Raw genomic sequence first — 26,096 nt, 5'->3', positions numbered from 1 at the left:
GAGGAAAAGAAGCAATAGTCTCATCCTTAGGCTTCACCTAAAGACAGCTCTCTGGTCTTCCCTGAGCTGGCTTAGCTATAAACATTATTCTAGGCCAGCCCTGATTCATTGCTTCTTTCCCCACAATCCATCCCCTCCTTGATGCTTTTTTTGCCAGTCTCCACATTTCAACTGTCAATAAAATAACACAACATCTCCTTTACTGGATTATCTTGCCTTGATTTGGTGGCAAAGGTACAGTCACATTGTACACGACTTTCTCAGTTGGGCTCTTCGAGTTGACAAAGGAGAGATGATGGGGTTCTATCAGGGTCACACGATCTTCCAGAGCCTGAAAGAAATTAAGAAGTGACAAGCTGAGACCAAGATGCTTCGGAGAGTTACCTCCCAAAAAAACACACCCCATAATGGACAAATTAAGGGAGCAGCTGATATACGACAGAGATAGGGAGTTATATGTCAGTGTTGGGATTGAGTAACTTGAGTGACTTCAAAACAGAAACCTCCTCTATCTGAATGCATGATGAAGCTAGAATTCTGCCAAACTTCACTTGACCTCCCTATGTAAGTTATTTAAAGCTGTTTCGACATGGCACTGAGCACCTTCCTTCCTGCAGCCAATCTATTCAGAAAGAATTTAGGAAAGCATCACACAGACTGGATCATGATGATGCAGGAAACCATTTTATGAAGGATAGATTGAAAAGCACGGTCCCTCTGCGCGTGGGCACACACACACGCACTGCCAGAGAGCATGGAGAATCCCATCAGTAAAGCATAGTATGTCATTAAATCCTCAAATTCCATAGCAAGCAATTTGCCATAAAACCCCAGAAATGTTCTGAACAACCAATACCGCTATCATTTTTTTTTTTTTTGCTTTATAAAAGGATCAAAATCAAGACACCATAGCATGGTGCAAATAGTCATTCCCATACAGCTGAAAGCTGAGCTGGACAAAATGCTTTTATCTTCAGCTCTTGAAGAGGAACTTCAGATGAGTGACTCGGTGTCAGGGACTGGACTGAGGAGGAATGGTGGGAGCCACACCCACCCACCCTTTTCCTGAACCTTCCCAAGGGCAGGACAGTACTGATTTAGAACAGTGGTTTGCAGAGGGGCATAGTCCAGAGGGGAAAAGCTGGGAAATACTGGGTGAGGAACAGCCAGAAGAGGAAACACCAGGAGAGGGACAGCTGGCAGATTTGGTGTCCTTGGACAGCATTCCTGACCCTCCTTCGCCCAAGACTAGATGGGCTTTGAGAGTGATAGAAAGCTACTTTTGCCCTTCGGAGGAGATGGAGTTGTGGGCTTCATGGCCCCAGTCCTGCGCGATTGGGGGGGATTCCCGGCCATGTCACCTCCTGGCCAGCTAATTGGCTGGCTCTGGGGGTGTGGCCTGCCTTATTTAAAGCAGGATGTTGCTGGGGATCTCCCTCTTTGCCACTTATCAGCTGTTCCTGCTTTTCCCACCCTCCCGCTGAATAAGGTTTTCATTCGTTGACCTTGCTATGGACCTTGGTTGGTCACCGTTGAGGGGCCTGGTAGGAATTTTTCCACTTGGCAAATTGGCACCAGCCACTTGGTTTTCACCTACCTCGTAGCAAATCCTCACAACTTTCTGAGTATTGGCGGTTAGGCATTGGTTTGGCTCTCTAGATGGAAGAGGGGAGGTTACGCGATCTAACAGTGCAGTCTTATGAATATATCTACTCAGAAGCCCCCTGGAGTTCAATGGTGACCAGATACTGGATTGCAGCTTTAGTTGCAGAATATTCTTTACCAATGGATTAAAAAAAACACCCAGGAAATACAGAGGAGCAACTTCTTTTCACTGTTTATTGCCTTGGGTTGGACTTACGGTCATGTGGAAAGAAGAGCCCAGGGAGATCATGGGGGACTCTGGAGTGTGAGGCAGGATGGCAATGTTGAGCAAGTGCGTCTCCAGATGGGCTTGTGGGGCAACAGCACTAGAGACCTGCAAATGTGGCATCACAGAAATGAATGAGGATTTTTTTACACATCATAACAAACAGGTGCAGCAGCTGCCTTCTAAGGTTTATTGCATAATCTGCGCATCTCCAAAAATTGCTTTCTTAAAAAAACACACACAAAAAAACCTCTGCCTAGTTTCCTACAGGCTAGACACTCATTCTGTGCAGGAAGAACATACAAATAAACCAATTCATAGTCTTTTCTCAACAAACACCATTGTTGTGTTGTGTTGTTGCACTCTTCAGAAGATTATCAGGGGTCCCTTGATGTCATCAATTACAGTCATGTTGTTGTTGTTCAGTCGTTTAGTCGTGTCCGACTCTTCATGACCCCCTGGACCAGAGTACGCCAGGCACTCCTGTCTTCCACTGCCTCCTGCAGTTTAGTCAAACTCATGCTGGTAGCATCCAGAACAGTCATACCTCGGGTTAAATGTGCTCCAGGTTGAGCGTTTTCAGGTTATGCTCCGCGGCGACCCGGAAGTAACGGAGCACGTTACTTCCGAGTTTCGCTACTCACGCATGCACACTCAAAATGACATCATGCGCATGTGCGGAAGTGGCAAATCGAGGCCCGCGCACGCACAGACATGGGTTGCGTTCGCTTCAGGATGCGAACAGGGCTCCGGAACGGATCCCGTTCACATCCAGAGGTACCACTGTATGAACTTCCCTGCGAGTCAGCTTACCAATTTTCTTCTGTGAAGCACATCAAAAAGGGAGCATTGGGATGCTCCAGAACATACTCTCCATTCATGTAAGGCAATCATGGGGTCCCAAAAGCTTGGCCAGAGTGCCATTCATGAACTGAGGAGGTACCTGAGAATGTGCCACAGAATGGCGGACATGCATTCTGGAGAGCAGGAATCCCATGGAAGACAAGAAGTTGATGTGCAAACAATGCTCTGAATTCAGAAGGATTGAGAAGCGAAATAATAATAATAATAATAATAATAATAATAATAATAATAATAATAATATTGCAGCTCAGAATTTCCAACTGTATTCTCTTGAGCAAGAGAATGGGCTCAGAATGTTGCAGCATGAAATGTCTGTGGGGACATGGAGAATTTCCCTTTCGCGGATGGGAACAGAGAGCCCATGTATTCTACTCCGTTTTCTGGACTGCAGCCAAATGTTTTATCAACGGAACCATGGGAAATGGCAACATTAAAAAAAATATTCCAACAAGTAAATAATAAATCCATAAATTGACTTGTGGGATCCGTTTTTATTAGAGGTCACTGGAAGCGTAGTTCCCTGAGCGCTAACAAAAAAATAATTCATCTGCATTTCCTCCGCAGCACCAACCCCATTCATCAGGAAGCCGGCAGATGGATTATTGTTTTGCGGTAGGATAGAGCTAGCTGTGGCTTCTCTCCCCTGGCACAATTTACCCTACAATTATGGCCCCAGCAGCAAGGTGCTACAGCAAGGAAAACAGCACCCCTCAGTCATGCAAAATGCATGCAAGTTAACAGCAACACAGCCATTAAATTAAAGATTAGCTTGTTCAACATCCGGCACTTCAACACTTCCTCATTATCACTTATGTTAATTACCTCAGAAATTACTTTAATTGCCTCCCGAGTGCTACCGTAACTGCTTCTATGCAGTGAGGCAAACGTACAAAACACGGCACACAAGCGTTCGAGTTAGCTTAGCCTTTCAGGAGAGTGTTAAACCTAATGAGAGGGGCCTTGTTGAGAAACACAACTTGGCATTTTAAAAAAAATAATAATAATCGTATCTTGGGAAAGAGGCCTGATAGTAACACAGTTCTATGCCTGCAGGGACTAGGGCTGGGTGATATATCAATATAACATCCAAATCCATATCGTGATATCGGTTTCATAATTTTTGACCTGGCAATATATCGTGAATATCATGATGTGTGTGTGTATGTGTGCTATGTAAAAACCACAATGTGGGGAAAACCGTGAAGCCAGCCAACACCTCTGCGTAGCTCCATCCTTATTTCAAACATTGTGATATATCAGTATATGCAGGGGTAGGCAACCTAAAGCCCAGGGGCTGGATGTGGCCCAATCACCTTCTAAATCCAGCCCACGGACGGTCCAGGAATCAGTGTGTTTTTACATGAGTAGAATGTGTCCTTTTATTTAAAATGCATCTCTGGGTTATATGTGGGGCCTGCCTGGTGTTTTTACATGAGTAGAATGTATGCTTTTATTTAAAATGCATGTCTGGGTTATTTGTGGGGCATAGGAATCCATTCATTCTTTTTTCAAAATATAGTCCGGCCCACCACGTAGTCTGAGGGACGGTGGACTGGCCCACGACTGAAAAAGGTTGCTGACTCCTGAGTATATGGCAAGGTTCAGTTGGTGATGCACCACAGTGCTGAAAACCAGATATCGCCCAGCCCTAGCAGGGACCTTTGCCAACAGCTATGAGGAATCTGACAAGTGCAACTGATGCCGTGGCTGGCAAGCGGTCAGGAAAGCAGTTCTGTGAGGGATTAAATAAGCAAGGAGTTTGGTGACGCATAACATGCCTGGAAGCGAAAGGAGTCACTCTCCGTCTCGGATCCAGAGTGCCTGTACCAGATCACGCCTTCGTTGATGTCTCGCTGTGTGAACGAGGTGGTTGGTGTGGCTCCTCTTCCGTCAGGCAGAGGCTGCCATACTGGCCCGGGGTCATCTGCCGGCATCAGGACCAGAAACACCACTTCACCTAAAGAAGGAGAGATAAAGAGGGAGATAGCCTTTCTGTTAGATTTCTGTTATGCCACTGTGCAGTTTTTGGAGTCACAAGACTCTGTTTACATTCCAGACAGTTGGAAGTCTCACGGGAGACGGATGTTGATGTTACTGGTTTCCTGTTTCTTTGTTCCGGTTGTTCTCTGACTCTCACAGACAGCAGATGCATATTCTTTTCTGACCTGCGTAGTTAGAAATAAACGTAGCGATGTAGCACATATTTCCAGCTCCTTCTGCTGTCTGCGTAAAGAGGAACGTGCCTGAAGCCTCATTAAAGGCTTAGGTTGTTAATCACCATCAGAGGAGGAGAGCCTGATGGATTCCGGCATCGGGACCAGGAACACCACTTCGCCTAAGGAAGGAGAGATGAAGAGGGAGATGGCCTTTCAAGCGGCGATTGTCAGCAATGACCAGGACGCTAACGCAGAACCCGCAGCTTTTTGCTAAAGGTTGGAGGTATATGGTGGTACCAGCGTTGCAGTCTTTTGAGCACCAGGCAGGAGCATTTTTATTTGCAGTAGCGTTTTGTGTGGTTGCCGTTGTCGACAAAGAAGAAAAAAAGAATGCAGAACTATACTGATACAAAATCTTACACCACTTGTTCTTCTCCCGTTGAAAAGTTAGTTCTGCTTATTTTAATGGATGAAAAGGAATTAAAAAGCACAACGTTATCATAGCTCAGTTGGTAGAGCATGAGATTCTTGGACTTCCGGTTCCGGACGCGAGCAGCGAGGAAGCACAGAAAGCCAGCTCTTGGTTTTCTGGGCGCTGTGGAATTGTGGGGAGAACGCAAGGGCGAAGCGTACCCCGAAACTCCAGGGGGGAAACCCTTGGGGGACAGGCCACCGGCGGCGTGGACGCGGTCGACCCACCATCTCTGGGAGAGACACAGAGAGAGAACGAGAGAACGGCGACCGCCAGCGCGAATCGGGGAGTGCCGACTCCACAGCGAAACGCCCGGAGCTTCAACTGTGAACAGCGTCGGAATCCCTGGGAGATAAGAACGGGGTCTCCTGCGTGTGAAAGGGTTCCTTTTTTGTTTGAAGGGCTTATTTTTTAAGCGCACAGCCGATACGAAGCTAGGAGACGCCCAGGTTTCCTTTGTTTTTATTTATGGGATTTCCCTCGGCAGCGGAGGCAAGATGGCGCAGGAGGTGAGTTGTAGGAGAGAGGAGGTTAGTAAATAGTCTGACTGAATGAGTGAGATCCGAACTGAGAATAAATACGAAAGACAGAGGATAAATTAAGGAACCCAGCCCTAATATAAATAGTGGGCAAGGTTAATTCTCTATTTTTACTAAACAATTACGAAGCCAATTGGCCCCTGGGACACAATACGTGATTACCGTATTTTTCGCTCTATAACACGCACCAGACCATAACACGCACATAGTTTTTAGAGGAGGAAAACAAGGAAAAAATATTCTAAACGAAACAGTGGGTGTATGATTTTTGTGGTTCATGCTGTGGCCACAGACATGTGATCTGACAGTGAGTTTGGGGTAGCCCAATGCAAAAATCCTGAGGATCCATGTGGATCCATGCTTTGTAACCACGTTTTTGCGCCATTGCGCCCCCATGAAACAGTGGGTGCGTGTGTGTTTTTTGGTGCAGGCTATAGCCATGGAAATGCTATGTGATCTGATGGTGAATTTGGGGTGACCCAGCGCAAAAATCCTGAGGATCCATGTGGATCCGTGCTTTGTAACCACGTTTTAAGTGGGGAGGGAAGGAAAAGAACTCAAGGGACAAGGAGCACGCGTGGGGGGTGTAGAGAAGGAGCTTTCCTGCGAGCTGAGCGGGGAGGAGGGAGGGAAAGAGCACTGTTGCTTTAAAGGTATACTTAAGGTATTTGCCCTGTGCCTGGGTTTTTTCCATTTAACAGTTTGCAGCCTTTTCCGTCCGCTCCTTGTTTTGAGGCAGAATAGATTTGAGCAAGTGAGGAGGGCTTGGATTGCAGGGGATTCGCCATTAGCTGTGTAAAAGCGCTCCTCCTTGCAGCCTGAATGATAAGCAGCCACCAGCAGCAATAGAATGGAGCACAAAAAAGAGATAGGGGCACTAGGACCCAGCCAATGCTCAAATCTATCCTGCCTGAAAACAAGCTGCTCCGTCCCAGCTGAGACGCGGGGATTTGCAAAGTTTTCCTCTCTCCCTCATCCCTCCCCAGCCTTTTTTTTTTACTTCCTGGTTTTCACTGCGTGGCTCAGAGCTCGAGGTTGGTTTTATTTTGCTGCTAGTTGCTTAAATTTTATCTTTCCTGCCCTCCCTCTGCAGCCTCATTGCTCTGTTTAGAGAGCGCACGGACTTTTGCTAGCGTCTGTCCCTCCTCCCTTGTAAGCGGCTGCTGCCGGCTTTGCTGCCATGGCTCTCCTTCCCTCGCTCCTCCCCGGCTCCAGGTCGCTTTAAAGCAAGCAAAGTCAGAGCCTCGTAGAGCCTGTAAGTGGCTCCCGCTTTGCTTGACTGACGGCAGCCATGGCTCCGATCCGTGCATTCGCTCCATAACACGCACAGGCATTTTCCCTTACTTTCTAGGAGCAAAAAAGTGCGTGTTTTGGAGCGAAAATTACGGTAATATATTTCCAAGCCCGTTAGAGAGGCTCTGTTACAGCAACGCTGCGGAAAACCTCCTCAATATTTCAGCGTTATCCACCTCCTTTAGAGACTCTTTTAGAAGACTGTTGGAGAGATTATTAAACTGTTGGAGAGAATACGCCAAGGGACCAAAAACACCACTTCACCTAAAGAAGGAGAGATAAAGAGGGAGATAGCCTTTCTGTTAGATTTCTGTTATGCCACTGTGCAGTTTTTGGAGTCACAAGACTCTGTTTACATTCCAGACAGTTGGAAGTCTCACGGGAGACGGATGTTGATGTTACTGGTTTCCTGTTTCTTTGTTCCGGTTGTTCTCTGACTCTCACAGACAGCAGATGCATATTCTTTTCTGACCTGCGTAGTTAGAAATAAACGTAGCGATGTAGCACATATTTCCAGCTCCTTCTGCTGTCTGCGTAAAGAGGAACGTGCCTGAAGCCTCATTAAAGGCTTAGGTTGTTAATCACCATCAGAGGAGGAGAGCCTGATGGATTCCGGCATCGGGACCAGGAACACCACTTCGCCTAAGGAAGGAGAGATGAAGAGGGAGATGGCCTTTCAAGCGGCGATTGTCAGCAATGACCAGGACGCTAACGCAGAACCCGCAGCTTTTTGCTAAAGGTTGGAGGTATATGGTGGTACCAGCGTTGCAGTCTTTTGAGCACCAGGCAGGAGCATTTTTATTTGCAGTAGCGTTTTGTGTGGTTGCCGTTGTCGACAAAGAAGAAAAAAAGAATGCAGAACTATACTGATACAAAATCTTACACCACTTGTTCTTCTCCCGTTGAAAAGTTAGTTCTGCTTATTTTAATGGATGAAAAGGAATTAAAAAGCACAACGTTATCATAGCTCAGTTGGTAGAGCATGAGATTCTTAATCTCAGGGTTGTGGGTCCGAGCTGGACTAGATGACCCTGGGGATCCCTTCCAATTCTGTGTGCTCTATATATTCCCCTCATTCTAAAGCCTGGTGTATAATGCTCATCTTTCTATACATTTCTTTGTTTTCTAACAAGTCAGTTTAGCTAACCGCTCCGGCATTTTAAGAAGTTTTTGTTGCTTCTCTGTCTACTTTTAAGTTTTTACACCCTTTCCTATTGCCTCTCGGTCTGCAAACAGCTATGATTGCAATGGGTTTTTGTGTTTCATCTGAATAATTTTTTTTGCATTCACTACCCTGGAATACATTGAATGGAGGGGGGAGTTTAGAAATATTTCAAACAACGGAGAAAAGGAGAAAAACGCCCGCAGGACATGTTCACGCCTTGCTGGATTTGAAGGCCTGCCTTGCAAGGAACACCGGCTGAAGCATCCTACATTAATCCTTTGTAACATGCACATCTAACAAACATACTGATCTCTACAAAAACACCAGATGTTACTTATGCTCTCTCTTCCAATGAAAGAGGACTTTTCGAAGGCAGTCCCAGGGAAGCGAGACGATAGTTACGCAAATCCAAGGGCAGCTTCAGACAATGCAGATGAGCAGTAGCAGCTGAATAGGCAATAACTGCAAGCCCCACACATTTGAATATGGGAGGCGGGGGGGGGGGACAATAGGACATCAAAAGGGCGACCATCTTCAGGCCCTGTAGGTGGGCATACCAGAAGCAGCTAACCCAACTGGCCACTGTAGGAAACAGGACAGGGGGGAAAAGGTAAACCTTTTCATTTGATCCCGCAGAGCTCCTCTTACATTCTTGTCATTGCGGGATGGAGATGCAAAACATCTCCTGCTCATGCTGTGGGAAAACATGACCAGCCAAAGGCATAAATGAAGGTGCATTCGCTCTGCAATTCTTCCCCACAAGGTTGTGGAGCAGCCTGGTTACCTGGCTGAGAGCTGGATTTAACAAAATAAAAAAAATTCCCTCCAGTAGCACCTTAGAGACCAACTAAGTTCGCTATTGGTATGAGCTTTTGTGTGCATGCACACTTCTTCAGATACAGGTATCTGAAGATACAGGTATCGTGTGTACGCACACTTCTTCAGGTATCTGAAGAAGTGTGCATGCACACGAAAGCTCATACCAATAACAAACTTAGTTGGTCTCTAAGGTGCTACTGAGTGGGACGCGGATGGCGCTGTGGGTTAAACCACAGAGCCTAGGACTTGCCGATCAGAAGGTCGGCAGTTCGAATCCACGCGACGGGGTGAGCTCCCGTTGTTCGGTCCCTGCTCCTGCCAACCTAGCAGTTCAAAAGCATGTCAAAGTGCAAGTAGATAAATAGGTACCGCTCCGGCGGGGAGGGAAAAGGCGTTTCCGTGCACTGCTCTAGTTCGCCGGAAGTGGCTTAGTCATGCTGGCCACATGACCCAGAAGCTGTACACCGGATCCCTCGGCCAGTAAAGTGACATGAGTGCCACAACCCCAGAGTTGGTCACGACTGGACCTAATGGTCAGGGGTCCCTTTACCTTTACCTTAAGGTGCTACTGGAAGGATTTTTAAAATTTTGTTTCGACTACGTCAGACCAACACGGCTACCTACCTATAGTTGGATTTAAGTTCCATGAAATCAGGCAGTAAAGGGGAAAGGTTAAGGCTGAGGGTTGACCGGGTGTTGGGGGAGGCAGATCTCACCTGACCTCTGAGTGAAGAGGCTATAGCATCATTCCCTCTATTTCCAAAGTTCAGGGGATGTGAGTCATGGGTTATGTAGACAAAATGGCATCACCTGAACACTGGAGGGAAGTATCATCAGACCCTGCAGATTTGTGGAAGAAATAGAATCATAGAATTGAGGAGTTGGCCTACTTGGGGGGAGGACCAGCTGAGGAATAGGAATGGGTGGCCTAACTGCACAGAACCTCTCAGCCTCTGCCAGGCCATTGCTGGAATGAATAGTTCTCAGGAGGTTTCTCTCAGCCAGCTGCTGTTCTTCCAGTCTCGGCACCCACCTCGGCACCCACCAGCACTTCTGTCTGGTCCTGACTGGGCCCACTTCAGCTCTGAGGTTGCCCTCAGAGAGCACCTGCTTGGCATGCAGAAGGTACCAGCATCTTCAGGTAGGGCAGGGAGAGCACGCTGCCTGAAATCACAGGCAGCCACTGCCAGTCCGTGTTGACATTACAGAGCTAGGTGGACCCAATGGTCCATATAAGGCAGCTTCCGGGCCACAGTTCCTACTCCTACGCTAATAATAATACAAATAATAAATATTTGTATGTACCCACAACTTAACATCATGCATCTGACTAGGTTGCGCAAGCCACTCTGGGCAGCTCCCAAGAGAGTTTTGAAAACACAATAAAACATCAGACGTTAAAAAGCTTCCCTATACAGGGCTGTCTTCAGATGTCTTCGAAAAGTCAGATCATTGTTTATTTCCTTGACATATGATGGGAGGGTGTTCCACAAGGCAGGCACCACTACCAAAAAGGCCCTCTGCCTGGTTCCCTATAACTTCACTTCTTGAGGGAGGGAACTGCCAGAAGGCCCTTGGCACTGGAGCTCAATGTCTTGGCTCAACGTTGGTGGTTGAGATGCTCCTTCACGAATACAGGGTATACAGTGGTACCTCAGGTTAAGTACTTAATTCATTCCGGAGGTCTGTTCTTAACCTGAAACTGTTCTTAACCTGAAGCACCATTTTGGCTAATGGGGCCTCCTGCTGCCGCTGCGCCTCCGGAGCCCAATTTCTGTTCTTACCCTGAAGCAAAGTTCTTAACCTGAAGCACTATTTCTGGGTTAGGGGAGTGTGTAACCTGAAGCGTATGTAACCTGAAGCGTATGTAACCCAAGGTACCACTGTACTAGTATGCTAAGCCCTTGCTTTCTCCTCAGCCGGCTCGGACCTCAGGAAGCAGAACCGACCTCTCAGAAGCTCCTGCTGAGGATGTTCCATTTTGTATTTATGAGGCCGGAGAGAGCTCAGCAACACCGGAAGCTTTGTAAAACCTGCTCTCCTCCAGCATTATTACAGACGTTGGGACAACTCTCAACAGAAATCCTATCACACTGACAATAATATTGGGATTCAATATTAGCGCCGCTGCCTGCAGCTGTCCTCTGGGTTGCTGATGGGACGCAGCCACTGAGGCCTGTAATCTATTTTGACACCGGAGTTACAGATTCCATTACGCTGACAGTTTGGAGGCCGCTGTCTCGCGGCCCGTGTTTGTGCTCCTGACAGATCGAGTCCCATCGGGGCTTCCGCGATGTCTATTTAATATCTAACTGCTGAATTATTTAAAATGCATACATCTCAATTAAATAAACCCACACACCAAGCCAATCTGGCATGTAATTGATACTTCCTCTGTCCTTTGTGAAATCACACTGCGGTAGCTAAATTTAGCTCGAATCATTGCCGGGGATGTGGGAGGGACATTGACCGATAGTAATAATGATGATCTCTCTCTTTCTCTATTGTAAGACTTGCGGGAGTTGGCAAAGAGAAGCTTACTGGAGCCAGAAGTGTTGTTGGTCGGCTTAATGGTCGTCGTGTAGTGGGCAAATATCTCCCTTGTTAGATAAATAACACAAAACGACTAGGAAATAGTTACAGGAAATAGAAGGCTCCACTGAAAGGGTTGTAGCTCAGAAAAAGAGCTCATGTTTTCCATGTGGACCGTCTCAAGGTTCAGTCTCCAGCTTCCCCAAATAGATCATGGAAAAACTTTTAAGTTTAAAGGTTTTTCCACGCCCTACCAGAGAGGAATGGCAGATCAAGTTGTTGGATTATGCTGAAATGGCTAAAATGACCGGAAGAATCAGAAATCAGGAAGACCAAAATTTTAATAAGGAATGGGGGGAATTTATAATTCATCTTAAAAACCATTGTAAACAGTTAAAATTGTTAGCAGGATTGGAATAACACTTGTAGTTAAATGGTGAATTTTGGACACAATGGAGAGGTAAAAGATTTGGATTATTATAAAAGATGCAGGAGGAAATGATTAGCAATAGGACCCACAAAGGGGAGGAGCGAAGTCCGGGAGATTCTCTGAAATCTTGTTTCTACCTTTATCTGAAACTCTGGAGAGCCACTTCCATGGTTAAGACCAGAGATGGGCAACCTTTTTGGTCCTGTGGGTTGCCTGCCATGCTTTTTAGAAAAAGCATGCCCTTGCTATCTGTCTGTCTGTCTGACTGTCTGTCACTCATACACGGGAATGTTTCTCCTAAGATGGTACCTTGCTGCCATATTTAGCATAAAAACAATGCAAGTGGATGGTGTTAAGTTTTGCTCAGAGTAGATCTATTGGGTCTAAAACTGGTTACACAGCCCAACATTCAAATTTCTACAGCATCATGAAGCTTTCAGGTTGGGCCAACTGAATTCTCTCTCTCAGCTGAGCCTAACTCACAGGGTTGTTGTGAGGTTAAAGTAAAGATAAAGGTACCCCTGACCGTTAGGTCCAGTCGCAGACGACTCTGGGGTTGCGGTGATCATCTCGCTCTATAGGCCGAGGGAGCCAGCGTTTGTCCACAGACAGCTTCCGGGTCATGCGGCCAGCATGACTAAGCCACTTCTGGCGAACCAGAGCACAGCACGGAAACACCGTTTACCTTCCTGCCGGAGTGGTACCTATTTATCTACTTGCACTTTGACATGCTTTCAAACTACTAGGTGGGCAGGAGCTGGGACCGAGCAATGGGAGCTCACCCCGTCGCAGGGATTCGAACCGCCAACCTTCTGATTGGCAAGCCCTAGGCTCTGTGGTTTAGACCACAACGCCACATGCACCACTCTCAGCTGAGCCTAACTCACAGGGTTGTTGTGAGGTTAAAGTAGCCCACATCAAAGCACACCATCCCGAGCTCTGTTGAGAAGAGGTGGGGATACCAATGTAAACTTCAGCAAACCATCTTCTGCTTCACATCTAATTTAAATGGGCCATTTCTAGTCTAGAGACCTCCCAACATGCAGGGAAAATGGGGCATCTGGGGGATGTCTATAGGCCACACATTATTTTACAAAAACCCTGCTTTCTGTGCTTCCCTAAAGTTTATTTATTTAAGTTCTAAAAAGAATGTATCACAGGAAAAAAGTAAAACCTGAGTATTTCTGATAACTTCCAAGTTCAGGGGTTTTCATCTACTTACTCCTGTCCTGAAGCAATAGCTTCCCTTGTTTGTGTCATCAATTAGTTGTCGAGGAGATAATTGGGACGATACAAGGAGAGGAATTATAACTTCAGAAAGAGAACAGGCTCTGGGAAAATAAGAACCCCTGAGGATAAGATTGCTGTCTTTTACAATAATGCTTCTCGTTCATACTAATTAGCAGAGAGACCCCATCAACAGCGTAAGGCCTCTGCTAAAGTCACTTCGACTGCGGCGGTTTTATACGTGAGCTCTCTCTCTGCCAGCCGTTGCTTTAAACGGCATCTGGTTTGTTATACAAACACACACACACACACACACACACACACACACACACACACACACATATATATATATATATATATATATATACAGCAAGAAAACTGTCAGGATAAACTGGCTCCATAAGCAGACATGGAGCTGTTTCCTGGATTTTGGGTTTTTAACTGAGAAACCTAAGGCAAAGGTGAAGAAATGTGCAGGAATATCAAAGGAAGCTTCAGTGGTTAGTGAAAATTCTCAGGCACCTCCTGCAGACTTCTGCATTGCCACCTAATTTTATCTAAAACGAAGTTCAAGGCAAATGTTCTGCTCAAGCAAGGTAGCCCTGGCAATTTCAGGAAAAAGGAAGCTGATTTTCTGTAAGGCTTGATAGATTCTTCAGGGCGGTTTCATACGCCCACTGCTTACCGTATCGTGGCTGATCTCTAATGGTGTAGACGATCGCGGAATCGCTGACCCCTGGCACCTCAGCTTGCAGAATTCTGTTGGTGATTTGCAGCATCCCTCCCTCCGGGACCCACACCATCGAGCTGGCAACCAATCGCGGCAGCCCATTGCTCTGCAAAGAAGACAGAAAGCGACCACAGTCATTAAATGCTGACGAAGAGGAAACACATTTCGAAGACATGAATAAGGCTGACCATCTTAGGTAGTATTACAGTCATACCTCAGGTTACAGCCGCTTCAGGTTGCATTTTTTTCGGGTTGCGGACCGCCGAAACCCAGAAGTACCAGAATGGGTCACTTCCGGGTTTTGGCGGTCGCGCATGCGCAGAAGCGCTAAATTGCACTTTGCACATGCACAGAAGCACCGAATTGCAACCCACGGGTGCACAGACACGGGTTGCGAATGCTGCGGGTTGTGAACGTGCATCCCGCACAGATCACGTTCACAACCCGAGTGTCCACTGTATTAGAAGTTTAACTGAAAACCTGAAGCAGCCACCACTTACTTTTTTCTCAGGGATGCGGAACCCTTTCTCAATCCAAGGGCCACATTCCCTTCTCAGCAACCATCCAGGGGCCAGAAAAGTGGGTGGAGCAACAGATGTAAATTTTTCCTTTGTAAAATAGGCTGGGTCCTACATACACTCTCACACATCTCTGTATCCTCCTCCCAGACAAGCAAGGGCTAGGATCAGAGTTCAATGACGTATTCCATCCAGGTGAAAACATTTGGGGTGCGAAGCTGAACCACTGAGGGGTGTGGCTTGGAGACAGAGGGTGTGGCTAAGTGTCCTGAGGGCCAGACAGGGATGGAGGGCCATGTTCAGCTCCTTAGGTTCCCCACCCCTGCAGTAAGGTGTCAGGAGACTTGATTTGGGGAGACCAGGGATTTGGGGAAAGAGCACAACCACCTTAAATATTGAGGAACAATCTTAGTAGGAACATCTCAGGGGTCTCTGGGAGTGGGATGGGGGCCCCAATGTGCTCATTAAAATAGGAAAGGTAAGTACTAGCTAAAGGCTGCTGCTGTTTGATTTTTTAAAAAAGCTCTTGTTTTAAAATGTTTCAAAATGTCATATGTTAGATTTTTGTATTTGCATTTGTGGGGTTAGGGGCTTTTGTTGGGGGGTATATTTTTATTAGTTTGTAGTTTTGTTAATTGTCTTAATTATTTTTATAATGTATTTTTGTGCTTTTATGTCGTGATTTTGTGTTGTGAACCGCCCTGAGACAGAGGGCTGTATATATATATTATTATTAATAATAAAATATTAATAAATTAACAATAACAATAACTTTATAGTAATGAAATAAAATGTAATAATAATAATAATGTTAAGCAGAACATTAAAAAAAATCTTTTGCTGCTGAATCCATTGCACTTAAGAGAAGCTTAGTAGTAGGCGTTTCATAGAGAGCGGACCTCTTGAAAAGGTGAAGAAGATTATCAGAATTATTACATCAAGGGAGAAACCAGGGAGTCTGGATGTGCTTTGAAGTCCTGTAAGCATGTGGGATCAAAAAACTGCTTTGCTTAAGCATCAAGGAATACTCTTAAGTATATACGTATTTTTAAAATTTCAAGGAGTTTCTAGATTGAATCCGCCTTATATTCACTTCAACTATATGTGGAAGCAGTCCTGAGGGCCAGGAAGAGAGGTTTGGAGGGCCACCTTGGGCCTGAGGGTCCCTACATACAACTGTAGGCGTAAAGGGCTCTCTCCTCAGTCATGTACATTGCCATTGCTCCCCTCCACAAATCCACAAATCTAAAAGGGGCTAGGATTTCATCAGTGGAATGCTGGAGAGTTTGCTTTTATTCCTCCTCAATGGACAAAAAGAAGAATTCGTCCCCCCTCCCGCCCTTATCTAATCATTTCTCCACTCATTTTTGAGACAACATTCCTTCTTGGCAGACTTTGATGCTTTAATCCAACAAATAAATAATAGTGAAGGAGGTTGTTGTTGTTGTTGTTGTTGTTGTTGTTATTATTATTATTATTATTATTATTATTATTATTATTACTGTTCATTTCATTTCTATACTGCTTTCTGTTTTTAAGAATGGAATCCCAAAGCAATTTACAATACATTAAAACATCAATTAAAACAATCCAGAATAAAAAATTGCTGAAGTCAAACATAAAATATAAATTAACTGGAAACTAAAATAGTATCTTTAAGATTTCAAAATAAAACGTTACAAAGGAGGTCAACTATAGAATGCACATTTAACGCAGCAAACTTAACAACAACAATTATCCCAAATGCTTCAAAAGAAAAGGAAGTCAAATGTAAAACGCACATTTTAAACAGCACAATTAACAAGAGAACAAACTAGTATCATAAGCATAGAACAGATCTGCTGCCGTCAAAGCTGCCAACCCTCCAAACTTATTACTTTTGATTCACCAGTTCTAAGCCAGCTTTGTAAAAATTCTGGCAGGATTTGGTGTCAGCAATTTACAATGGAAGTATTTGAACTCAGCACCAAAATAACCAAAATCCTGCACCGAGAAAATTGGTGTTCTCTAACACTCTATAACCATAAAGAAGGCTGATCGCCGAAGAATTGATGCTTTTGAATCATGGTGTTGGAGGAGACTCTTGAGAGTCCCATGGACTGCAAGAAGATCAAACCTCTCCATTCTGAAGGAAATCAGCCCCGAGTGCTCACTGGAAGGACAGATCATGAAGCTGAGGCTCCAATACTTTGGCCACCTCATGAGAAGAGAAGACTCCCTGGAAAAGCCCCTGATGTTGGGAAAGATCACAAGGAGAAGGGGACGATAGAGGATGAGATGGTTGGACAGTGTTCTTGAAGCTACCAGCATGAGTTTGACCAAACTGCGAGAGGCAGTGGAAGCCTGACGTGCTCTGGTCCATGGGGTCACGAAGTGTTGGACACGACTTCACTGCCTTGATAAAAGCTTTAACAACTAAGTTCTACAACTGGTCAAAGCTTTCATTCTCAAGATTGGGCAGAGTTTCTATAACAAAGATGTTGCTATTACCATGTCTTCTTTATTTATTCCAAGTCTTACCAATAAGCAGACCCATCTCTCATGTTAATAGTTGGCAAAAAAATCTTTTTTTAAAAAAAATATACATTTTTATTAGTTTTTACATATATTTTCCAAACAGAACATCTCATCTCATCTTATACAACATTTTGGCTATTTTAGCTTGAGACTTCCATCAACCACGTCTAATGATTTTCAAACCTCATCTCTTAATCTTACATTTGTTATCCTATTACTTTTAATAATCCGTAACTTAAAATTAATTCTCATAAATCTTTTCTGCAATATTTCATATAGCTCTCCTTACAAAACTTATTGTAGTCCTACAAGCGTAGTCAGTTGGGTTACAACTATCTTTCAGATAACTCGTATATTTACTCCAACCTTTCAAGAATTTCTGGTCCCGCTGGTTTCAAATTCTCCCTGTCATCTTATCCAATTCTGCGTGGTCCAAAAAAATCTATTAAATTTTATTTATGCAAACAAGAGACCTCAGCTACATCATAAAACCCTTTACAGGGCCAAGAAAGGTGTATAAAGACTCTGCTCACTTGAAGGATATTCTTTTGATTTTACAAGGCTCACACGAGACCCCATGGTTAAAAAGGAATGATGGAGGTCAAGACTTTATGTGCTCCCTTATCAGAAAATGGACAAGACACTAGAAGGCATTATTAATCCCTTTCTAAAATCAAAGAGAGATTTGACCATATGGAAAAAATGGAGACTGCAGCTCTTTGCATGCTCTGGGGTATTTTCCCAACATGCAACAAATGAAAGGCCATTTCTGTTCACCTCTGGAAAAAGAACTCTGCACATGACCCAAGCTGTTTCAAGCAACAGCAACAAAGGAGGGTGGGGAGCCCTGCTTGTGTTTTGCAAATATTTTGGAAGTGCCGCTCTCCTAACAACTGGATTGCTTTCAGACCCAAGCAGCCGAAAACATTCATTGCAGCAGAAAATCATCCAGCACAGATGAAACACTCTCAGTTTCTGTCAGCACTCTTTCTTTGTTAATGCCTTTACGATAATGTGTTTTTATATGGCTTTTTTAAAAAGGTATTTTTTAAAAAAGAAAAAAAGATATATTAGGCTTTAAGCTGAAATTTCTACAAATGCCCTTTCAAATCAGGGCATACCACACTGAAATTGTTCAGCCTTTCATTCTAATAAGGTGCATGTTCACAGATAAGCAGCGTGCGTAACAGGAGGCCTCCGGCTAGGGTTATACCAGCATCCGTAACAGCTCTTGGATAACAACCAAGAAGAAGAGGAGGAGGGAGGGAGGGAGAGTAGAAAGAAAGAAAGAAATCTTCTTTTATGTATGTCTAGACGCCGCTTCTCCAAAAATAAACCTGGCATCTGGTTTGTCTCCCAAGGCTATTGTGGAAAGGTGATAATTAGGCTAAGGCAGAAACTGGGTCCTTGCCAGCCCTACCTCACACTAAATCCTCTAGGGGGTTTCCGCGGCTCTCAAACTAGCGGTATCTTTTGCTCTCTTTTTTCCAAATGCTTGCAAAGTGGGATTCAGAAAATAATGAGACAAGGGAGTGTGAAATTGCCTAATAAAGCAAATTATATTCCGCAATCCACCTTCATCATTGTTTGTTAACAAAACCTGCGTGATCAACAGAAGGTGGGGAAATAGTGTTCTCAACGCCTTAGAATCAAACACCCACCAGTTTGTTGTTCTGTGGGGAAACTGAGATGTGAAAGGCGAGAGATTTATACTATCTGAAGAGAAACCAGAGGATATGAAACTGAGATACGAAAACTAGGAGCTAAATGGGACCTTTAACCTAGGTTATGGGCGCAACAACAGAATGTCTAGGCGTGCTTTTTCTACAACAAGGATACAAAGCTGAAAATGAACGAACTGCACCTGAAATATGATGTTCGTTTTTCACATGGTCTAGTGCATGGGTAGGCAAACTAAGGCCCGCGGGCCAGATCCGGCCCAATTGCCTTCTAAATCTGGCCTGCGGACAGTCTGGGAATCAGCGTGTTTTTACATGAGTAGAATGTGTGCTTTTATTTAAAATGCATCTCTGGGTTATTTGTGGGGCATAGGAATTCGTTCATTATCATTTTTTCAAAATATAGTCCAGCCCCTCACAAAGTCTGAGGGACAGTGGACCCCCCCCCCCCGCTGAAAAAGTTTGCTGACCCCGGTCTAATCCTTCCCCTGCCCACCCACCTAATATTCTTAAGAGGGTCTCTTTTCCATTCTTGAGGGAGTAGCTGGAAGTGGGGAGGCAGAAAAATGGCCTCCTTTCCTACCACTCTGTAGTGTTAATCTGAAATATTAGGCACAAGTACTGCACCCAGAGCGACGCGGGTGGTGCTGTGGGTTAAATCACAGAGCCTAGGACTTGCCGATCAGTAGGTCGGCGGTCTGAATCCACGCAATGGGGTGAGCTCCCATTGCTCAGTCCCTGCTCCTGCCAACCTAACAGTTCAAAAGCACGTCAAAGTGCAAGTAGATCAATAGGTACCGCTCCAGCGGGAAGGTAAACGGCGTTTCCGTGAGCTGCTCTGGTTCGCCAGAAGCAGCTTAGTCATGCTGGCCACATGACCCAGAACCTGTACGCCGGCTCCCTTGGCCAATAAAGCGAGATGAGCACCGCAACCCCAGAGTCGGCCACAACTGGACCTAATGGTCATGGGTCCCTTTACCTTTACTGCACCCAGAGATCAGAAACTGCTCATGCTAATGAAATTCCCTGTCACAAAATGTGCTTAGAACAATGGGAGTTTTGAACACTGAGGGCACGGCATCAGATACCCTCAGTGGCTGTGGTTTCATGTCACAGTAAACCATGGCTTGCTTTGCATGAGCGGATTGCACCAGCTCTATCCTCCTCACTAGCCCTGGGGAGAAATAAACCACAACCCTCAGTTTATCATTATGTACAGCTTGGCAATCGTGGTATGCTTCGCTCCAAGGTTTGTTCTTGGCTTTCCAATCATGGCTTGCTTGGAGTCCCAAGTGCTAAGCCAAAGATTTTTGGTTCGTTTCATTCCCACACTAGTGGGGAGAAGCAATGCAGCCCAGACAGGTGTGTTTTAACCATGGTTTATGAAGGTTTGTGAGCTGGACCAGTGCCATGGTACACAATCTGGGAGCAAATGAAGGGTCCTTGGGAAAGACAGAGCAGTTTTCCTTGAGTTACCTGGCAATGAATGGTTTCTGTGTCACCTAGGTAAAGGTAAAGGTAAAGGTACCCCTGCCCGTACGGGCCAGTCTTGCCAGACTCTAGGGTTGTGCGCTCATCTCACTCTATAGGCCGGGAGCCAGCGCTGTCCGCAGACACTTCCGGGTCACGTGGCCAGCATGACAAGCTGCATCTGGCGAGCCAGCGCAGCACACGGAACGCCGTTTACCTTCCCGCTGGTAAGCGGTCCCTATTTATCTACTTGCACCCGGGAGTGCTTTCGAACTGCTAGGTTGGCAGGCGCTGGGACCGAACGACGGGAGCGCACCCCGCCGCAGGGATTCGAACCGCCGACCTTTCGATCGGCAAGTCCTAGGCGCTGAGGCTTTAACCCACAGTGCCACCTGCGTCCCTTCTTCTGTGTCACCTACTTGCCTGTAAATGTTTGACTAGTACAGATGAATCCTAACCCATTTCTGGAGGGAGTCACCTCTGGTCCCCCCCAAAAAAATGTGGCTAGGAATATTTCCTTTTGCAAGGAAATTAAAAGCGGAACTGGAAATCATATTTGAACTTAGCCTGATCTTTTATTCCCCTTCCTTCCCTCCCCTTCCCCTTTTTATGAAGATTACCCGCTCTGGGATCCCACAGCTAATTCTCTGTATTTTATGTTGTTTTTTGTTGCATCAATCAAGTGTTTTTAATTTGTTGTTAGCCGCCCTGAGCCCGGTTTTCTGAACTGGGAAGGGCAGGGTATAAATAAAAAATTATTATTATTATTATTATTATTAGCCCAGATGATGCACAAACGTCTGGAATGATAATGTGCCATTTTGGCAACTCTGTCTTATCCAGCAGAGCTGGATAAGGGGGGGAAATGGCTATGGGATGGAGCATCATCTCTTCAAGGTGGAGCAGAAGGAAAGGCAGAATGGAGGTGGAAGAGCAGGCTGACAGCCAGGACCAACCCCTGGAATAGTTGTAAGTGAGAATCTAGGCAGGTGTGGCTGACTGAGAGCAGATTGAGGTTGGTGAGGTCATTGTTACATTGTTACAGCAGCCATCATTGGTAAGACGAAAGATGTTGCTTCATTTTTTTGAGGGGGGTAGACATTAAGCAAGGAGGGATATGCTGGAGGTATCAATATGCTTTGAATCAACTTGATCCCCTCCCCCTCTTTCATTTTTCCTTTCTCCTTCTGTGATGGAACTCCAATTTGGGGACTTCCCTGGCTTTCTTCTGGCCCATGTAGGACCAGTCTGGATAGTTGGCCTTGGTGAAGATTTGACATTTTCATATCTCCAATTTTTTTTTTGAGTTTCTACTCAAATGAGGCTGCATTTTAATATTGTACTTAATCTTGTTTTTAAGTTGTATTTTAATCAATTATTTTTATACCTGGTGTTAGTCGCCCTGAGCCCGGTCTTGGCTGGGGAGGGCGGGGTATAAATAAATAATAATTATTATTATCCTAGGATTAGAGCAGGCATAGGCAAACTTGACCCTCCAGATGTTTTGGGACTCCAACTCCCATCATCCCTACCTAATAGGACCAGTGGTCAAGGATGATGGGATTTGTAGTCTCAAAACATCTGGAGGGCCAAGTTTGCCTATGCCTGGATTAGAGGGCAGTTTGCAATATAAAAACTAAAAACAACAACAACATAAGAGCAAACAAAAACAATACCCTTCTCACAGTATAAAAGGCCACTGATTGCTTAATTAGTCAAAGGCCGGAGGGGCTGAAAGAGAATATTCCCAGGTCAGCTCTGGGTCTGCAGAATCCAAAGCCCCCTCATTCTCTCCCCCAATAAAAACAGGTCCCAAAACTGCAACAGTGGTGCAAAAAGAGTGTACAGTGATAAATTGCTACTCTCCGACTCAAAACACTAAAACTTGACACCATCCCATAAGACTGAGCAGCAGATTCTGGACAAACAGAAGGACACACATTTAAATGCAAATCACAGTTACTAATTGCATAGAATTCACTGCCACCAGCTAGCTTAGGTGGGTTTTTGAAAGCATTAGGCAGGATAAGCAGCAAGTTCTGAAAGATAAAATTGGAGCTTCCCTACTCGAAAGCAGCATACCGCTAGTTTTCAGAATATCAGGGAGTTCCCAAAGGTTCTCTGGCTAGCCACTGCTGGAGACAAGAGCGGCCTTTTGAGGAAGAACATGGAGCACTTCTCATTGTCAAGTACATTGGGTTCTGCTGTGCTGCAGCATGCCCAAATTGCACAAGAATCGCTCTGTGCCATTAAGGGCTTTTCAAACATATGCAGAGCGAAAACAATCCATGCCTCTTACACATGCGAGGCCTCTTGAGTTGAGGGTTTGGCAGACGATGAAAGCCGAGCCCCACCTTGCATTGCTTGCTAGCAAGCCACAAAGCCCAACTGACAAGTTACTACAAACCAGCGCCAGCTGTGCGTGCAATGGGGGGTTCCCCAACACACACACACACACTCTTTTTTCTTTGCATGGGTTTCTGTTCAACAAGGTGATCGTAAGTCTTATTACCTGAAGTCCAAATGACAGCCAGAAACACCAGAAACAAGGAACCACAAGGCAGACTGCAGCCACCTCACCTAAAATATGGCAGTATTTCTCCCCTAGCTAAAATTGGAATGATGAAATAAAGGCCTGGAAGATCCTTAAATGCCATCTACCTGATGCCACCCCAAACTTTCAATACCATTAAGCTCCTTTGCAGGAATGTGTTTGACCACAGGTGATCAAATGCAAAATTCCATCCATGCAGAAAGCTAGTTCTTTAAGATTAGGTTGGAATCATTTGGTGGCGCTGTGGGTTAAACCACAGAGCCTAGGATTTGCCGATCAGAAGGTCGGCGGTTCGAATCACCATGACGGGGTGAGCTCCCGTTGCTCGGTCTCTGCTTCGCCAACCTAGCAGTTCGAAAGCACGTCAAAGTGCAAGTAGATAAATAGGTACCACTCTGGCGGGAAGGTAAACGGTGTTTCTGTGCACTGCTCTGGTTCGCCAGAAGCCACTGCTGGAGACAAGAGTGGACTTTTGAGGAAGAACTTAGTCATGCTAGTCACATGACCTGGAAGCTGTACACCGGCTCCCTTGGCCAATAAAGCGAGATGAGCGCCGCAACCCCAGAGTCGGCCACGACGGGAACTAATGGTCAGGGGTCCCTTTACATGCTAGTTTTCTACATGCATGGAGATATAAGATTATCTAGATCTAGATACACACCATGTTCTGGCTGTTCCCCTATAGTGTGGAACAAGCCCCACTTAACCCAACAGGATTTAATTCTGAGTAAACGAGCACAGAGTTACACAGCGCATTTATGGCATAGGAACACTCTATGGGGATTTCCATCATGGCACTTACTTTCGGCATAATTTTGATGTGGAAGAGTATATTCTGAAAGTGATACCCGTCGCTTGCCTGCAGAACCGCCGTGTCTTCCGAAGTGTCGGAGCCATCGTGGATGTAATGCACAAATCCCTGCAAGAGGTCATCAAGGTGGAAAAGATTCGTCGCCAGTATGGTGTCCCCAGAAAGCTTGGCTAGCTGCCCATGTTTTGGAGGATCTAAAACAGCCAGTGTCACGCTCTCAGGATTATCACTGTCTTGAATATCAAGCAAAAGGTTGGTGATAGCTCCAGCTTCCCCTTGGCCAAGAATGAGGGCTTCGTTTCTCAGAACGTAGGGAGCCTGAAATGTAAAGACAGCGTTCAGTTCCTTGCTTGCATAGGTAGGCAAACTAAAGCCTGGGGGCAGGATATGGCCCAATCGCCTTCTAAATCCAGCCCATGAACGGTCCAGGAATCAGCATGTTTCTAGAAACCATAAGCATTATTACTTGGCATTGTAGGAGATGATATAAAAAGAAAGGATTGTAAATTATTTTTATATGCAGTGACGGCAGCAAGAATATTATTGGCACAAAACTGGAAGCAAGAAGAACTACCGACAAAAGAAGAATGGAGAATGAAACTGATGGACTATGCAGAATTAGATAAATTAAGATGAAGAATTTGAAATCTGCGGGACCAGAGATTCACAGAAGACTGGCATAAATTTACGGACTATTTGGAAAGTAATTGTGATGATCAGATTATGCTTGTAGGTTTGCAAGAAGTTTTGTAAGGTAGACTATTTGAGATATTGGGGGGGGGAGGTAACGAGGGAGACTGTTAGTTAAGATAATTAAAGGCAATAGGAATTTAAGAAATGCAGAATAAGTGATAAGAACAGAGGATCATCAGAGGGGCTGATGGGAGTCCAAAAAGATTGTATAAGAAGTGAAGTTTTGTTGTGTGAATGATAATTAATATGTAAAAATTAATAAAAATATATTTTTAAAAAGGGAATCAGCATGTTTTTACATGAGTAGAATGCGTCCTTTTATTTAGAATGCATCTCTGGGTTATTTGTGGGCCATAGGAATTCATTCATTATTATTTTTTCAAAATATAGTCCGGCCCCCCACAAGGTCTGAGGGACAGTGGACCAGCCCCCTGCTGAAAAAGTTTGCTGACCCCTGGTCTATGGTTTAAACTCATTGCCACAAAATCACAGCTGCACCAACAACCGCTCATTTCCACGGCCTGTGTAAATTTGTAAGCGCAGATGCACTTAACTTGTTTTACATAGATCCCTATAGCCACAGGGAGGAAAAGGGAAGCACTCATTCAGGTTACTAACTAATTCTGTTCCGAGGGAAGGGAAAGAAAGCAACGTAAGGGGTGACAGGTGAAGTCATGGCACTGACTGAGTTGGGGAAAAGGCAGGAGAATGGACAGGGCCACTGTGGCTACAGGTGAGGAGCCATCATGTGTTTTTAAAAATGTTTCCCTACATAAAAATAAAATCCTGCAAGTAGAAAGCTATCACAGCAGTGAAAAGCCTTGACCAGAACATTCCCCCCCCCCTTTATGTGCTGGTTTTGTTTGTTTGTTACTTTTCAAAATGCACGATCTGTTTAGACAGTTTTATATACCATTTAATTGTTTTGCTTCAAGTGCCAGGGTACTAAGGACAGAACAGAGATTCCTACATTGTAGGGGGTTGGACTAGAGGAAGAGGACAGCTGGGATAGCTCCGTCAGAAGAGATGGAGATTCTCAATTTCAGAGTCGTGGGTTTGAACCCCACATTGGGCAAAAGATTCCTGCATCACAGGGAGGTTGGACTAGATGAACCTAGTGGCCCCTTCTAACTCTACATTTCTATGATTTACTAACTCATATAAAGTTAGGATATTGGTCCATTTTGCTCAGTATTGGCAGCATCTAACAATGTACAGTGGTGCCTCGCAAAACGAAATTAATTCGTTCCGCAAGTTTTTTCTTCTTGCGAGTTTTTCGTCTTGCGAAGCACAGTTTCCCATAGGAATGCATTGAAAATCAATTAATGCGTTCCTATGGAAACCGCTTGCCAGGCTGGTGGTGCGGAGAAGGGCTTTTCTCCCCACCGCAAGCCTTCAGGACAGGTACGGGAACAGAGGGGAAGGCGCGCAGCGCTTCTCCTCTGTTCCCGGGGCTTGCGGTGGGAGGAGGGTTTTTCCTCCCCACCGCCAACATTCAGAACAGCATTCTGAATGTTGGCGGTGGGAAGGAAAACCCTTCTCCCACCCCAAGTCTTCAGGACAGCCATCCGAAGGGTGGCGCGGGGAGAAGGTCTCTCCGCCCCTCCGCCAGGCTTCGGAGCAGCCTTCCGAAGCCTGGCGGAGGGGCGGAGAGACCTCCTCCTGCCGCCAGGCTTCGGAGCATCCTTCCGAAGGCTGTCGGTGGGAGGAGGTCTCTCCGCCCCACCGCCAGCCTTCGGAGGAGGTCCGAGGACAGT

At 45.4% G+C, this 26,096-nt stretch overlaps 1 protein-coding gene across 4 annotated transcripts in view; it reads right to left on the bottom strand.

Annotated features, from left to right (window-relative positions):
- Positions 1 to 26,096, bottom strand: part of FRAS1 (Fraser extracellular matrix complex subunit 1) — a 355,216-nt gene that overhangs the window by 89,555 nt on the left and 239,565 nt on the right. For all 4 annotated transcript variants that reach the window (XR_013394125.1, XM_077933767.1, XM_077933768.1 and 1 more), the window contains exons 28-32: positions 23,638 to 23,964; positions 14,053 to 14,203; positions 4,513 to 4,691; positions 1,862 to 1,978; positions 217 to 331 (exon numbers count right to left, since the gene is read on the bottom strand). Coding sequence is in view for 3 of the 4 variants with exons in the window: in XM_077933767.1 (XP_077789893.1) it covers positions 217 to 331; positions 1,862 to 1,978; positions 4,513 to 4,691; positions 14,053 to 14,203; positions 23,638 to 23,964 (889 nt within the window). In the remaining variant the exon portion in view is untranslated. The remainder of the gene's footprint in view (positions 1 to 216; positions 332 to 1,861; positions 1,979 to 4,512; positions 4,692 to 14,052; positions 14,204 to 23,637; positions 23,965 to 26,096) is intronic.

This window comes from Podarcis muralis, chromosome 9 (genome assembly GCF_964188315.1).
Source record: "Podarcis muralis chromosome 9, rPodMur119.hap1.1, whole genome shotgun sequence".
Lineage (NCBI taxonomy): Eukaryota > Metazoa > Chordata > Lepidosauria > Squamata > Lacertidae > Podarcis > Podarcis muralis.
The sequence above is the reverse complement of the archived record's forward strand: the minus strand, read 5'-3'. Positions and strand labels throughout refer to the sequence as shown.